This window comes from Pelecanus crispus, chromosome 2, assembly GCF_030463565.1.
Source record: "Pelecanus crispus isolate bPelCri1 chromosome 2, bPelCri1.pri, whole genome shotgun sequence".
Taxonomy (NCBI): Eukaryota; Metazoa; Chordata; class Aves; order Pelecaniformes; family Pelecanidae; genus Pelecanus; species Pelecanus crispus.
Window position 1 is genome coordinate 148,948,739 of NC_134644.1, and position 17,181 is coordinate 148,965,919.

The following is a 17,181-nucleotide window of genomic DNA, read 5'->3' on the forward strand; positions in this document are numbered from 1 at the left end:
AATTCTTGGTGCTGGAAAGAGCGCCTGTGGTTTCCTTGCTTGATCTAACGTCAGCTCTGGGTAATAATACAAAATCACTGCTGCAGTGATACGCAGTTTTAGAAAGGTACATTAAAATCAAGTCTCGTTTTCATTTCATCATGAAAACCTACGTCGGAAACACACACTAGCAGTGTCATTTGTACCTATTTCCACATTATTATCACCTGGATAAATGCTGCAGCTATTTTTTTTTTCCTTCCCCCCATTTGGCCCATTTTAGGATGACCCGAGCTGCAGTCTGAACTGCTGGCTGCATTCTAGGGACTTGTCCCAGCTGCGAGAGAGGGCCAGAGCAAGGCTGTTGGGCTTGCTGATAGTTTGGCCTCTGAATACCAGTTCTCAGATTTAGTGCTTGCAATTCACAGTCCTCGACTCACCGGATAAGGTTTGCTAGAGAAGAATCCTAAAAATAAATTTCACTATGATCCTTTGGCAATAGAAGCTGATGGTGTCCTGAAGATATCCAAGGAGCTTATTTAGTTAATTCCTGTTTATTTCTTCTCCATGTTGTTTCCTATCAGAGCCGAGAGCTAGCTCCTCTGTCTTTACTCAGGTCACCTCTTGGATTAACGCTCTGTCAATCTCTGTGGTTTCTGCTTCAGTTTCACAGGAAGAGTCAAGTTCCCTTGGAAAAGATGGCTACACGGAAAGAGCTGTACCATTTTCTTGGCAGTGTCCTGAGAAGGAAATGGGGTTCCTCTGGAATGGTCAGTGTTGTAGCATTAAAATATTTACTGTACATGCATATACATATAGAATACAGCTTTCGAGAATTGCTTGCCATTCCTTGTTTAGCTGCCTGTTGATCCCTGATGAGGATGTAGAGCCAACTGTGAACAGTGGAAAATTTTTTTTTTCCTGGTTTTTGAAGTAGTTACGAGGACAGGGTATCATCCACTGACCCTAAAGAGACCCAAACACAAAACAAGCCTGTGCTTTGACTTCCCCAGTCCCTGACAGCTGAACCGGAGCTCCCTCCCCACCCCTCAACTCCAGAAGAAAAATGGTTTTCATTGAAAAGACTGATTGAGACATTTAGTCTCTTCATCAATACTTTCATATTTCCAACAAAACAACGCAGTTTGGTCCGTTCGTTACAGCTTGAAAAAAAAGTCCGAACAACCCATTATAAATAACTTCTACCATTTCAAAACAGGTCTTTAATGTGTATACGACTGCCCAACACCAGTAAGGGCAATTATTTCAGCCGTGCCTGGCCAGGATGCAGTCACATAATTTTAGAGCTGGTAACCGCAGTCAAACACACCTCAAGTGTGTTTGCATCTCTTTAAATTGTAGGATAGGATGTGTTTCCACAAAAAAAAAAAAAAAAAAAAATATACATTTGTTTTGTTATTGCACAGGTTTTGCACAACTAGATGTTGAAAATAACACAGTTGTGCTGGTAAGTGTCCACAGTGGCAAGGCTGTGGCGGGTTCTGCTCTGTAAGGTGGGCCCTAAACTCCGTCAATGGGAGCGACTTGCGGCAGAAGCCTAAATTTGCATCACCAAAATGATGTGTTAACGAGCGTGATAACAATACATGGACTCATATGTGCGAGGAAGTGCTGTGAATAAAATTCAGCTCGTGTCTTGACGGGCTGTAGACAATAACATATGTTTCTAAATGCAGTCTGTGTAAACGTAAGAGAGTAGAAAGAGTGGCGCATCCTGTAACGTAGGTTAAAATTGAGCACTTGATGCTGAGAGCATTTGATTTGCTTGGTGAGAGTTTGTGTAAGGCCAGTAGGACACAGCACATTTCGGAAGCGGGTGTGCTGTGCTGTATTTCAGTACCGATCTAAGCTTGTCTTAAACTGAACACTCATTCGAGTGGTCTGGCTGGCTCATTAAGTGTTGTAAGTTAATGAGCTTTCTAGTGCCTTTGTGAGGCAGGGAATTACTCACATTTTATTTTTACGTTGGGCACAAAGAGTAAAGATAACACACTCAAAGCTTGGTACAGCATGTTAACCGTGGATGGATCTTGATGGTTACTTTCCTGTTGTTACTGGTAAACTATTCCTTAAAAATATTTGGGTTTACTTTTTGCCTTCCCACATCCTGCCGGTTTTTGGAAACAATCATCCCTTCGCTTCCCTAGTGTGAAAATAAAGGCTGACCGCTTCTAATAACATGATGCGATCACCCAGTGATCACCTCTCCCTAAAACTGGTAATTCCCCAGGTGGCAGAGGTGCAGATCTAGCAGTCGGTTGTCACCTTTGACTGTTGCCTGTAATATTTGACTAAAGCTGATTGAAATGGGTTCTGGCTTTCCTGAGCAAAGCTTCACTTCCAGCCTAGACACGTTATCGCTGAAGTTACAACGCAGATGGCAGCAAACACCCCTGCCTTGCTAACAACCTTCTAGTAAAACTAGCAAGCCTGTGTTCAAAACAGCAAGAGGGAGCATTTCTAATGGAAAAATATTAACACAGTTTGATCAGCTGGATGCGGAGGCTCATCAAAAGGCTGTTCCTAAGCCGTTACCGTCACTATGCAAAGGGAGATACTGTTCTTGTTTATTAGCAGGAATGGAAGATGCTGGGACTTGGGCTTGGAACGAAGAGAAAATGAGGAACGTGTGGTTTGACGAGTGGTGGGGAGTGACTGGCGTTGGAGTGGCCTGGCTTGTGCTCACGCTTCCATTGACCACGTTATAACCAGTGCAGTGATTCCCACGCCCAGATTGTTTTACGCACGTTTAGCCAGGACTGATGCGTTTGCTTGCCTCATTCAGAAGGACCATTTCAGTATTGCTCTCAAGAGCAGCACACGCTATTCTTTCCACAGAAATACTTTAAATGCGATAATTGGTGCTACTGTTTGTGTATTATGCCGAGACATATTTTGCTTTTCCCCCTTCTGCCAAAAACGCATCTTCCCTGAAGGAGCAGCGAGCTGTACACGCGCTCCTGAGGAGCCACGCTTCCAAGACAAGCCCGGCTCACATCAGAAAATTCTGCCTGCTTGGTCACAACTTTGTTTCAACGATTCAAGCATCCCAAGGCCCTCTCTGCTTTCTGCAATAAGTGTTTTCTCCTCTGTTTCTTTTCCTGCTCGCTCTTTCAGCTTGGCTGGAGGTTTTCACGTAGGCTCAGGAAAGCAGGAGGTCGCCCCTTTTCCCCGCAGTCACTCCCCCCCCCCCCCCCCCCCCCCGGGAAGCACTGCTCCTCCTCCTGTGTCCCCCTCGCTTGGAGCTGGGGAAAATCAGGAATCTGCCCGGCATTGCTGCACGCTTCGCCACGGGAGGGGCTCGGCCTGCACCCCCGGGGGAGCGGGCTCGCCCCGCCCGCGGCTCTGAGTGGCGGCGGCGGGGGCCGGGCCGGGGCGGGCCGGGCCTCCACGTGGCGTGGGTGTGCGCGGCGGGAGTGCGGCGCAGTGCCGCTCCGGGGGGTGCTCCGCTCCGCTCCGCTCCGCTCCGCTCCGCCGGGATGGGCCGGGCGCCACGGGGCGGCGGGCGGCTCCCGGCCCTGCTGCTGCTGCTGCTGTGCGGGGCGGCGGGGCTGGGGCGCGGCGGCGCTCCCCGCTCCCCCGGGCAGGTGCCCGGGAACAGCCCGGCAGGGACGCGGGTGCGGGGCTCGCTGGGCCCCGGGGAGCCGGCCGGGGAGCGGGCGCTGCGGGGCGCCGGCGTCTCCCGCTTCTCCCTCCAGCGGCGGCCGGGCGGCGGGCGGGGGCTGCTGCCGCTCCGCACGGCCGAGCGCCCGGACCGGGAGGCGCAGCCCGGCTACGGGCTCCGGCGGCGGGCGGGACGGGCCCCCCGGGAGGCGCTGCTGCGGGTCCGGGTCCTGGAGCGCGACGCCCACCGGCCGCTGCGGCTGCGGGTGGAGGAGCTGGCCCCGCCGGGCACGGGGGCGGCCCGGCTCCGCGCCTCGGACGGCGGCGATGCCGCCAGGGCCCGCCTCGCCCGCCGCCCCCGCCCGCTCCCGGCGGTGCCCCGCGGCGCGCCGCTGCTGGCCCTGGGCTCGCTGCGGCGGCTGCGCCGGCTCCGCCTCTGCGCGGCGGCCCGGGGCCGCGGGCGGGCGCGTCCGCTGCGCGGCCCCGCGCGGTGCCTGCGCCTGGCCCTGCGCGGCGGGGGGAGGCGGCGGCCGCGCTCGCTGCTGCCGCCGCCGCCCCCCGAGCGGCCGCCGGGGCCCGGCCCCCGGCGCTACACGGCCCGCCTGCCCCCCGGGGCGCGGGTGGGCGACGCCGTCTTCACCGTCCCGCGGGGCCGCGAGCGGGCGGCGGGCGGCTGGTTCGAGCTGGCGACTCCCGGCGCCGCCGCCCCCGTGGGCGTCGAGAGGGCGTCGGGGCGGCTCTACCTCCGGCGGCAGCTGCGGGCGGGCGGCCGGGCGGAGGTGCTGGTCAAGGTGCACCGCGGCGAAGGACGAGGTAGGGGCCCCGGGCGGCGGGGATGGGGCGCGTCTCTCCGCGTTGCTGCCCCGGCTTGGCCTGGGGGGGACCGGGCCGCGAAATGGCCGGGTGGGGAGGGAGGGGCGCCCCGCGGGAGGGGGGGAGGCTGAGCGGGTCACTCGAGGAGATGCGGCCGCGCTGATGCCCCCCCCCGCGGGGTTGGGGGGCGGCGGGCGGCTGTGGGAGCGGCCCCCCGGGCTGGGTTTGGGGCGGCGGGCGGCTGTGGGAGCGGCCCCCCGGGCTGGGTTTGGGGCGGCGGGGGTGTACCGGCGCTTCCCCGGTACCGCGGGCACGGCTTTGGGCTCCCGGCTCCGGAGGAGCAGGTGCGAACGCGGGCAGTGGTGGCTTGGTTACCTTGTCTCGTAAGGAATTCCTGTCCCGGCAGGTTCACGTTTGTAGGAGCCGAGAGGGGTCTGCTCGTGGGTTAACAAGCAGTTAAAGCTTGTTAAAAAGGGGGCACGCCACAACAGTTTGTCTTATAGTGGGGGGAGTTCGGCGAGTCACGGAGTTACTAGAGAGCCTCCTCCATCCACTGGCGTCCTCCGCGACCAGGGAAGGGAGAGGGGACGTTGCCCTGGGGATGCATGCTTGCAGGCCCACGGCGAGAGCCCACGGCGCTTGGAGAGCCCGCTGAGGAGGAGCGGGGGTCAGCCGCCGCAATGGCAGGGCAGCGCGCGGGAAGGGAGAGCAGCTGATGTGCAGTAGATGTCGGTGGGCGTAGGATGAGCAAAAAATTAAAAAATAACCTGAATCTGGAATCATAGCAGTTGGTGTAGAAAACACAGTGGAGATACCATTATACCACTGCGTAAATCCTCAATGCATCAACAGCTTGTATATCTTGTCTTTTATATATATATATATTAGGAGAAGCTGTATGTGCTTCTCCTAACAACAGCAAAGAGAATGGCTAAACTTGTTAAACTTCTTAAACCACGAGGTACCTTACGATTACTAAAGCCATCCTTTCCATGTGTTACTTTCATCTTATTCAGAGTGAATTTGTAACCGTAGCTCAGGTCTCTGATAATCATAGAATCATAGAATTGTTTAGGTTGGAAAAGACCTTTAAGATCATCCAGTCCAACCATTAACCTAACATTACCAAGTCCACACTAAACCAATCAAGGGTAGACTAGACTAAACCATGTCCCGAAGTGCCACATCTACCCGTTTTTTGAACGCTTCCAGGGATGGTGGCTCCACCACCTCTCTGGGCAGCCTGTTCCAATTATGTTTGTAATGTTGTATGTAATGTTACTGGTTATCATTTGTTTGTATTTTGTTGGAGGCTTTTTTTTTTTCTTAGATGTTTACAGCTTCATTGCAGGGAGAATATTTACAGTTTTCTGTAAATGGCTTTTACAACCTAATGCTCAGGAAATGCGAAATGTAGAGCTGGGAGGAAAACAAATGTGTTGAAGCGTGCCGGGGGCTGTGATCTCCTTCACCATCCTGCACTGTGTGCAGTCTGAGAACCCCAGAGCCACCTGTCTGAGAGACTCATTCTTGCAGGAATGGGCTGTGTTAATGCAAGTGAGAAACATTTAACATAATAAAAACGCTGCTGCACAGTATGTCTAGATACTAACTTTAAACAAATCACCTGGCATTGAAAGTAGAACTTCTCATTCAAGCTAAAGATGCAGTTGGAAAGGTGACGTGTTGCTTGACTGTCCTGCTTCTTTATAATGAAAGCAAACAACCTTGTGAGCAGTGTTGTACAAATGGTTAATCATGTTGTCCTCTCCAGTCTGGTGCTGTACAACATATTTTTACCGCTGTCTATGCACTGATAATGTATTGACAAGAGAGGAGCCTCAGGGAGAAAGGAATTAAATGATCAAGTGGGACAAGGTCATTTAGACACTCCTTTAAGCTACTTTTAAAATCAAAACTATCTCATAACTTTGTACAGTAACAAACTTGGGATCTTCTTCTGGCTGCTTTTTTTTACAGGAAGATGATGAAACAGTGGGAGGCTTTGAGGATCCATTTTTTATCTGAAGAAACCCGGTGAACTGTCTAAAGCCAAACAGAATTAACTTTGGTTTGCTCCTCATTTCTCCTTGTGCCTCTTACTAAATATAATTAACAGTGGGTCACTGTAATCAATATTATGGAACATGTGCCAAACTTTTTATCCTCTCATTAATTGAAAAACAAAACTATTGGACCCTTATTAATTGACGTCTCATGTAAAAGTCGTGAATGGACTTGAGCGTTTCACAGGTGCTGCTTCTCCAGTGAAGCGCGTCTTGGGGTTTTGTTTTTTTTTTCAAGAAAACCAAAGCTTTTTTAGCACTTAAAATAAAAAAGGGGGTCAGCTAGTAACTTAGAGCACTATTTCTTGCAACTGTAGTCCTAGGGAGACAAGGTATTCATGTACACAGTTGAAATATTGAAATAAACTGAGCGTAGAGTATGATAACTTTTTGAATCCTATATGTTGCTCAGTGGTACTCATAGCAGTGATGTGTATGGGGTTGCCGTCTGTTCTGTGGGGAGACCATAGCTGGCACTGTGAAAATACAGTTCTTGTCCCATTGAATGGTACATGGACCGTGCATCACAAAAACTTTTGCACAACTTCTGTGAATTGTCTTATTTACCTACACAGAGCAGTTAGCATCTTCTTTAGGAATCTGGCAGGTTGCCTCCGTCTCTCAAAGCCTTGCTGTTCTGGGCTCTGCATGAGTGTAGTTGTGGGATTGGGACCTGGAGTTCAGGTGAGACTCTTACACAAAGACAGGAGCTACTCACCCACCCTTTCCTCATCCACATTTTCTTCTGGGACATTTAGCATCCTGGAAACACTGACTGCACCATGAGAAGGCAGAAGAACAGCACGTAGCCTGAGTGTGGAGGGGCTGCGGATGGTGGGGAAGGGTTGAAAGGGCTGTGGCTGCCTTTCCCTTCCAAGTCTGCCCCTGTTCGTGCACACCTGCCCCTACCTGCAAGCGCCTACGTAGGTTCTCATACTTGTTACTGATTTATGCAGGGTGGAACGTGTGCAGTTACACAACTGTTTACTCTTCCTCCACCGATGGCCATACTTTCTGTAGCTGGGGTACTGGTGTACCCTGTGTAGAAGCTTTATGTTTAGGACTTTGTCTATCATGTTTCAAAAAGTGAAAGAACACAATTTCCTACCCCGTGCTTTGACTTTAGCAGACTTCCAGCTCTTTGTTTTTTTAATCTTAAGAGCCTGCCACAAAGGTCATACAGAGCACATGCTGCACTGGCTTGGAATAGTGAGACCCACTGGGTGATTTCCATGCTCCTGCACACACCGACACCGCAGATGCAGCTCACGTGCTGTCAAACTGAAAACACCCGTGGTGAGAAGTCAGTCTGCAATCTACAAAGGTTATTTTTCTTTAACAACAAGTGAGACTTGAAAGCCCAGCAAGACAAATCTCTTCCCCCTCCAGCATGTCTGCAGTGCTCTGAAGAGTAAGCTTGAGGCTAGCAACCCTTTAAATCTGGGATGCCTCAAGACATTGGAGTGAGGTTAACACCAGCAGTTAGTTTACGACTGAAATTAATAAAACAATTGTAAGGCCGTTCAGTATTTCCATGTTTTGGAATTGGGATGGAGCTCTCATCCCCTGTTCTTGTTCAGGTGGGATAACACCTGTTTACTACTGTAACTGAATTCCAAGGAGATAGATCTTCAGTCTGACTGAGGAGGCTGTAGCATGATGCTGTTCCTCAGGTATAGTGTGTTATGGTAGAACATGATCAGTATTGAACCCTTGTGACTCACTGGAAGCAAACTACATTTTAAAAAGGCATCTGTCAGATCTTGAAATTCCTGAAAATACAGCCTAGACTGCATGCAGAAACATCACATGGTTTGAGTCCCTTGCACTTTCTTAAAAAAACTTCCACCAGGATGCCTACTGGGAAAGGAAAGCCTTTCAATCCACATAATACAGCTTCTGTAAAAACTAACAAGTAGTCCGAATATGTTGCTGGCTATGATTTCAAATCAAGATATAGCTTAGGATTTTTTTCTATGGAGCCAGAAATGGCCCATTGCTTCCTGGCTCCCCCTGACATTTTTAGAACAAAATAAATCTGACTCCAGAAACAGAAATCTGACCTGGCAATCAGGTTTGGAGGTCATACTATATGCTGGGTTTTTTTTTTACCCTTCTGGTATCAGACTGATTAAAACCATATGTGGATACCATTGCTATGCCTTCAAATTCAGGTGCCGACAGAGAAAAAGCTTGCTTCGCTTAAAGCGTGAAACCATTTTAATGGCCAGGGATCATTAGACAAAACGGCAAGCTCCAGGATGAAGGTTATTGTGTTACCCTGTCTGTATATAACTTTGGAAGAGTCTTACTGTAAAAAAAAATTGATGTAAAAATATATAATGACCCAGAGGCAATAAGTGGTAAGAATGTCAGCTATAGACTTTTATAGCTGAGAAACCAACAAAAAGCTTAAAAACTGAAGAGGTAAATGTAAAGTTTATGTTACAAGTATTCTTAGTAAGGTACATAAGAAGCTATTTAGATGATGAGAAAGCCCTTATCATAACAAGGTAAAGATAAAAGCAATAGGAGACCTTCAAAACAGAATATTCAGCCCTTTATTCTTAATGTTAACATCTTAAATCCTTTTATACAGCCTATGATTTCATATTTCTGAGTTTTCATTACATTACAACAGCAGGAAGGCATTTAAAAATCTGTTTTAGACCCAGATCAAAGCTGCACCATGCCAGAAATATCCCTGCATGCTCTCAGTGTTGTCTCACACTCCAAGAGCACTGTGCTGTGTGCAGCAGGGTTTAATTTTTGTGTACAGGCAGGCGCTGGCTGATCTGCGGCTGCCTTTTCACACCTGCCTTACACCTGGGAGGCCCAAAATTCACACGTACTGTGTTTGCACAAGCAGTTTGCTCATACAGGCATCCCTAGGCAGACGTGCATGTAGCCTTCTTGTTTGGCAATATAACTCTGAAGTGGAATTGAACTTGCTCCCGTTCACGTGTCTCCAATGGGCTTTGAAATCTGTCCTTGCTGGAGAGTGGTGGTGGCTTCTCAGCAGGCGTTTTGGAGCAGTGTTTCCTTGCTAAAGCAGTCAGACCCTGACTAGTGCGTATCACAACAGTACTGGAGTTTTCGCCTGAGCAGAGAGGTTGGCACGCTAGTGGAAACTGTCCAAAATTTAAGAGCAAGTTAAGCAGAAAGTTTAAGAAAAGCCTTTAAAAGCTTGACCTTAGGAAGCAGGCTGATGGAAAGACTTGGGGTTCTGCTCCTGTAACTATGCACTTTTCCCTGTCTTTGTGGGTTGCTGACGGAAGGACCTAAAAGCAGCACTCGGTGACAGCAGAGTAAGGAGCGGTTTGTGCATATGACTACAGATGCACTTGCTTTACATGAGATGGTTGGCTGAGCTTTTGAGTGAGTAAACAAATGCTATACATATGGAATAACAAACGCTATACATATGGAGTAGACATCTGCTTCATGAGAGAGAAGTAGCAAAGCGGCGAGGGATATATCTGTGGAAGTGGAAGAGGATCTGTTTGGAAATTCAGTATATAAGGAGAACTGGAAGGTAGGCTATCGACTCTACCTTTTCATTTCTTAGGACAGAGCACAGGAACCTGCACGCTGCTCCTTCGGAGTCTGCTGCTCTGGTCAAGCCAAACGCACCTCTTAAATGCTGCTGTCCACCTTTACCGAAGGTGCACGTGCTGCGGGGTTTGAGGTGCATCTCTTACAGTTGCATCCAATGGCGTTAACAAGAAATATTGCTACAACTTTTTTTGGCATCTCTTTGTACATACAAAACACGCTATTGCTGATGAAAAAAATACTGGTATTTTGCTGGTGACGATAACTTTTTAAGTGTTTGGAAAGAAGTTAATACATTCAAAGTATGGTCACAGGTACAGCTCTTATTGCATAAAGCCTCAGCAAGCAAATTTTTATTTTAAAACCATTTGAACAAACCTCAAGAAGAGATTTATGTTAAAGGACAATGCTGACACAAGAACAAATGCCTGTATCTTTTCTGCGGAAAGATTGGGGCTGGAAGCAAGGTGATTCCTAACCACTGCAGCAATCAGATCCTGCCTCTCAAGAAGAGGATTTTTTATGCCCCACACAAACTACTTTAAACTTAGTAAGTGCCACTTTAATGAGGAAGAGTAGGTGCTGTGTTGCGTGGGACAATGGGAAGGCAGAGGCAGTGATTGGGAGCTTATCCAGTCGTAGGCTCCTTCAAGGATGTTGGGTTTCTTTAACGATGCCGCCCTTACAAAAAATGTTTAGGAATCTTCCTAGAGTTTGTGACTATATGTTTTGAGCCCCTTTTTTGTTGGCAGACGAGATCTTGCAGGTAATTTCACTTCAGTGACATAAGTACAGTCTTGGAGTGAGCTGTACCACACAAATATCTATTTTGTATTGTTTCCCCTGCTTTGTGAAATATTGACCAGAGAGTGGAAGATGAAGTTGTGAGGGATGGAAACAAACCCAAAGAACATGCCTCTCCTTCCCATCAAGAGTAAAAGCTGAATGATCTGCAAAGAGAAGCAACTTCTAAATGCCAAGATTGCAGCTGTGTCTTACAGCACTTCGTTCTTTAAAAATAAAAGTTCAAAAAAATCCCCAAATGTCCTCTTTGCTGCTGACTCTTCAGCTATTCTTACTATGTCAGCATGGTCTGACTTCCTCACCAACTGATGAGCCTACAAATAATTATGGATTGTATAGTGTCTAATAGCATCTTCTAATGGTGATTAGCAGGCTGTTAACATGGCAAGCTGTAGTAAAAAACTTGTTTTATGAAGAATTCTGTCATCTGGAAGCTTTTGAGATCCTGTAAATAATGCTACTTCCCACCTTCTCTGCGGTGCTATGAAGGGTTCCTAATCCTCGTGGTTGGGTAGTAACGGACAACTGTTGGCAGATACAGTAGATTTAAGGATGGAGGCGAAGATGCTACTTTTGTAATTACAGGAATGACAGTGCTTCAGAGCCTTCCTCTGGAAACAAACGAAAAAATTCAAACATTTTAAAAACTTGAGGGTGACACCATAGTCAAGCTTTAAAGGCTAGGGTAGGATGATGTGGTAGCGGAAAAGCTATGATGGATTTTTCAGTCCTGTTCCTGCATCTGCCTGAAGCTTTTCCTGTGATGTATGGATATCTGCCCGTGGGAAGTCTTTGCTGCCCAGCAAATGTCGTAGGTGTCTTAGATAACCAGTGTGATAGAGATACCCGCTGTAGCTTTGCACTTTGCCCATGTGTGCAGTAGCACCTGCAATTGCCTTTATCTCTGATGGTCTGGATAAGTCTACAGGTAGTATTGAGGTAAGCAAGACCTTGCCTCCTAAAATTGGAGAGGTGGTGCATGACTAGAAAACACGTCCAAGTGCTGGTGTATATTAGGAAATATGTCATGAAAATAACGCAAAGTGATCTCCGCAGGCTGGTCTGTCAAGCTTGCTGGCTGTGGTTAACCAAAGAGGGAAAATTGAAACCCGCTGACATAGCTTTAGATGAGGCAGTTGGTACAGTCGCATCGCCCAGCTGTTCTGTGGCTGTGGGCTGTTCATCCACAAGCTAATGTGGTTTGTGGGCTTTCAAGGGAGTAGAGAGACCTATTTCTGTAACTGGCATAGCGAGGATGTTACCCTGCCTTCAAGACATGGCCCTCTCTACTTAGTGCAACAAAGTCCAGTTGGTACGCTAGCGTGTTACAAGGGGATGTGATATCCCTGAACATTGTACCCAAACCTTAGGAGTATTTTTGAGAAACCGAATCTGCTAATTAACAGAAACTTCACCCTCAGGAATCTCTTACCAGTGTTTGGGGTGGAGCTGACCCATCACTTTCATGCCAGCAGACTAGCTGTACTAAAACTGCCCTATACAACTTTTTCTTAAGGGAGTTGGAGAAAAGAAATTCAGAAAACTAAGGCTTTAGTTCTGGAGGGGTGACCTGTGCCATGAAGGCTCTCCCTGCTGCGAGACCTCCTCCTCGCCCCCGCGCTTCTCCCAGGAGGGAGGACAGGACATGGGGTAGCTGGGGCAGGCGCATGAGCATTGTAGGCATTGCTGACCCAGGAGACCACGCTCGTCGAGACCAAGCGAAAGCTGCTTTACCTTTTCCTTTCCCTCAGTGGGCACCCTTATTTGGGATCTCCATCTTCTGGCCAGCCGCTGACTTTCATAAAGCTTGTAGGAACAAACTGGCCACCAGATTTAAAAGCTACTTGGGCAGGAGAAAGGGGGCACAGCAGACAGCATGACTGTGTAAATATCTCTTCTTTAGGCTAAAAGGCATTTCTAAAAGTGAGGATGAACTTTGGTTAAAGGTTAATTACTGCTATAAGATGTTTCGTTGGAAGTTTAAATACTCTTAAGTAGATTATTCTTACCCTACTTTAGTTTTGGGGAAATTTCTGAAAGGCACAAAAATACACATGGAAGAGTTTTCATGAGGTATATCCATATGTGTATTATTTTTTTTTTCAGATTCAATACTTCAGTGTTTGTAGGGTACTGTGTAGTGGATAAAGACTGGATTGCAGGTGCTTTGAGGACAAGGATGTTTTAGATTTAGTTTATGAGATACTTAACACAGTGACCCGATCTTGTCTGATCCTCAGATAGTACTGGAGTATGTGACTGACCATAACTACAAAATAAAGACTGGAATGTTCAAAAGCAGCTTGAATTTTAAAAATACCTGTTGGTATTTTTATCAAGGATAATGGTTAGAAACTGGGGCACCAGTGTGTCTTGCAACCATAGAGCATCTGGTTATGAAAAAGGCTGATGAACTGGCATTTATGATTTGCGAGGTGGCGTATGGGAAGCTGTCTTACAAAATCTGATTGAGAGAAGTCAACAGTGCTTGAAAGAAAAAAAACAAAACAAAACCAAAAACCCAATAAAAACCGGCCAAAGCAAGGAGACATTTTCATCTAATATCATGCCAGTATTAAATGACAGTAGGGGGAATTAGTTGTCTACAGCTTTTAAGGGGCATAAAAGCTGCTTCTCAGTGCTTCAGCCATCATGCCTGTGGTTTAAGTAACTCCAGTGGGGGAGTTCGCCCCAATTCTAGCCCGCTGACTTGCATAGATGTCAGTGATGACACCCGGGGCTTTTTCTCGGCTCCCTGGGGAGAGCGGGAGGCCTTATCTCCCTGTCCTGTTTGCTGGAGCCTCATCAAGGGGATGGGGCTGCTAGCTAAGGGAAGGGAAGTATTCATCGCCAGTGGCTTATCTTTAATTCACTCTGTGTTGGGGAAGGGTGTGAAGTGTAGTATCCTTAAACTCTAAGGATTACGGTTTCTGATTAGTCTAGTGTTTTCTCTCATCTTCCTGCACAAATCGCCTTTGTTTTCCTTCCCTTGATCTTTCCTGAGGCTCCTCAGATCTGTCATATGCTTGGGAGACTGGAGCGCGAGCTGCACCTGGTAACCCCTGGTGACTGTAACGTTAAACATTAAAAAAAAAAAAAAAGAAAAATATTTCTTGTGGCAAGCAGAGAGTCTGGTCTCTGCTATGGATCTCGGAGACCCGCGATGGTTCCCCCACCTTCATACTGAAATGCCTTTGTTAGCATGGGAACCTGTCATGTTGGCGGTGCTCATTGGGATGCCTGCTGCCTGCCGTCATGTTTTGTGCAAGCTGCTGCCTGCGAAGCATTTTACCCTGCTGCCTCCGTACCTGCCCTGTCTGCAGGGGGCTCTGGAGCCTGAAGGCAACTTAAGCCTAAATAAATGAGTCCTTTTTTTTTTTCTTTTTGCTTCTACTGAAACACACTGATCTCTTCATAGTCTTCAGTATATCTGATTACATTTTAAAAAAACTACTCTTGAAAATTGTGATTTATAAGGAATATTGCCAATTTATAGCACAAGCATTTATAGGACTTCTAGGACAAGTTATATTTATAGGTATATATATACACACAAGATATTTTCTATCTCAAATACAGCTTAGTATGATATTTGAGATCGAAGTTTATTAATTTATTCAGCGCGTCAGATGTTTTCTGGTAATTACATTCTTTTTAATTTAAGGAAATACAGGTCATTTGAAACTAATTTTGTGTTTCAGTCCTGAAGATGACAAGGGTTTCTTAGCCATGGTAGTAACCATTTCTGAGGTGTGGATTTCCTGTTTTTTTTCTGGGGTTTTGAGGGTTCAATAGTGAGCCAAAGCTCCTGTTGTCTTGCCCTGCCACTGAGGGGTAACAGTGTGGCCCGACAGCACAATGAGGGGCTGTGTAGGCATCCCGCCTTGATGTCCTATTTCAAGCTGGGTACTTCAGAAATGTCTTTGCATACTGTGCTGTCTGTTTTACATTCAAATGATTCATTTTGCCAGAGGGGATATAAGCAAAACATAAACTACCATTTTTATGCACATTTTTTTACTTCTCAGCTTCCCAACATTAGTCCTGTCAAACCCACATCAGTCAGTGCAGCTCTAATCCTCATCTCAGGAAAAGGTAATTACTTCTATCACGTTTCCTCCTTCCATTAAGGGAAGAAAATAAATGATTAAAGGAACACGGAATTGATACAAGCTTGCAAGAATAGCGACTTGCTGTTGAGAATCCTTTTCCAGTTCTTTCTTTGCTTTCATGCTCTTGTCCAAGGATGGCGCAGGTATATCTGCTGAAGTGTGTTTAGCCCTCAAAGACAGAAAGTTAGCAGCTCTTCATCGCATGGATGGCTGCGTGGTGAGTTCCCCCATCCTTGCACTTGCTACGTCCTAACCCTTTTACTTAGGTTCCTGTTGGCTGGTAGTTGGTTGACACCCCTTTCATGCCATCCATGACATGCTTTTCTTATATGTAAACAAGGGGTAGAGCTGGAGCCTTGGGGATATACTGGTATCTCAAGCAAAACCAGCCCCTTAATGTTCTCTTCTAGATTGATCACGCCAAGACTCTTTTTCAAATGCATGGTGCAGAGGCCAGGTGTTTTATCCTGTTGATAGTCTTGTTTCACAGGCTATAGAGCCTGGTTTTCTGATTATTTCCTTCCTTTCAGTGGATGATTCATACTGACAAAATGGGTGAGCCGTAACATCACTGGGTGATGTTGCATTTTGATTTAATAGGATGCTGCGGTTGTGGCAGTGGAACAAAATAAAACACTATTGATTTTAGAGGCCTGATCTGTTAATGCCTTTGCAGTCATGACAGTTGAAAAATCAATGCATTGCTGGAAAAAAGACCCTACTTTATCAAGACTGTTTTTGTTTCACTGACTTGTTTCAAGTCAATGCAATAATTTTCCATAGTATTTGATTGCCATGTGTCTGTAACACCTTAAAATCCTTGAGATTTTCATGCCTCATGTCTGTGCAAAGAGGAGACAGCTACCAGAACAGAAATATTCATACTCTTGAGTAGCGAAGGCTCAAAGTGCTGCTTCTGAACAGCTTTTTCTGAATGACAGGGCAGAATAGTGCTGTTTGACTGGCCTCCGGTTAGTCTTTGGTGCATGTTCAACACTGCTTTCTTTAGAGTTTGGGACTTGCTCCAACTTAGACCTGACCTTTGTAACAATCCTTTCTTCACAGAATCGTAGAATCATTTAGGTTGGACAAGACCCTTAAGATCATCAAGTCCAACCATTAACCTAACACTGACAAGCCCACCATTAAACCATGTCCCTAAGCACCACATCTACACATCTTTTAAATACCTCCAGGGATGGGGACTCAACCACCTCTCTGGGCAGCCTGTTCCAATGCTTGACAACCCTTTCGGTGAAGAAATTTTTCCTAATATCCAATCTAAACCTCCCCTGGTGCAACTTGAGGCCATTTCCTCTTGTCCTATAGCTTGTTACTTGGGAGAAGAGAATGACACTCACCTCGCTACTTCCATTCACTCCCCACCAGAATTAGAGCTCTGATATCTGTATGCAGATAACCCGGGCTGTTTTGTCAGCATGCTTGCAGGTTGCTTCAGTTTAAGTTTTGCTTACTTGCACAGAGAGAACAGTTCTGCTTTTTCAAGCCTTAAAAGCAGAAATAAATGCTGAGGGGCTGAAGCAGTGAGCCAGGTCTCAGCTGCAGAAAGATGTTCCACCTGATATCTGAAGTTTATTACCACCTGCTGCTGTACCACGGCCCTCCAGGTTTGGCCTCATCCTGTGTTTTTCCTTTCATGTTTGGTGCTTTCTGTTTCTAGAGTGGTGTTCATTCCTTCCCTCACTTCTTACCTTTAAGCAAACAGCAAAGAAAAACACAAGGTCCAAAGAATGTTTATGCTAGAAATTCCCTCAGGCTGCCGGGGAACGAGTGACATGTGACTATGTAAGCTTCAGAAATCAATGAGATGCAAAAGCTGAAAGGCAGGGGGATTAAAATGTGATGGAAAGGATTTAACAGTCTTGCTGGTACTGTGCCCCTGCCTGGAGGCAAGCTTTGCTATAACCAAGTGATTGCTGGCAGATATTTGTCTAGTCAGGTCTTAAAGATCTGATGGATGATCTCTCACCTCTCCAGCCACTATCAAGTGCTCCATTATCCTTGTAATTCAGAACTGTTGGGGGATTCACCCCCCAACATCTAACACAAATCTTTTCCTTGGGCATGAAAGTTTGTTACTTTTTGTTTTGTGGGGTAGGGAGCAGCTGACTGACTTCATTCATCAGTCCTGCGGCATCTTATCGCACTGTTAGCATGTCCCTTGCAGTCTCCTGAAAATCTCCGGTTCTTTCCAACTTTCATGACAG

General features: G+C 46.9%; 1 protein-coding gene across 1 annotated transcript in view; it reads left to right on the forward strand.

Annotated features, from left to right (window-relative positions):
• Positions 1-3,479: 3,479 nt before the first annotated feature.
• The window catches only part of LOC104033029 (neural-cadherin-like), a 59,703-nt gene continuing 46,001 nt past the window's right edge, over positions 3,480-17,181 (forward strand). The window contains exon 1 of the mRNA XM_075705601.1: positions 3,480-4,416. Coding sequence (XP_075561716.1) covers positions 3,480-4,416 — 937 coding nt within the window. The remainder of the gene's footprint in view (positions 4,417-17,181) is intronic.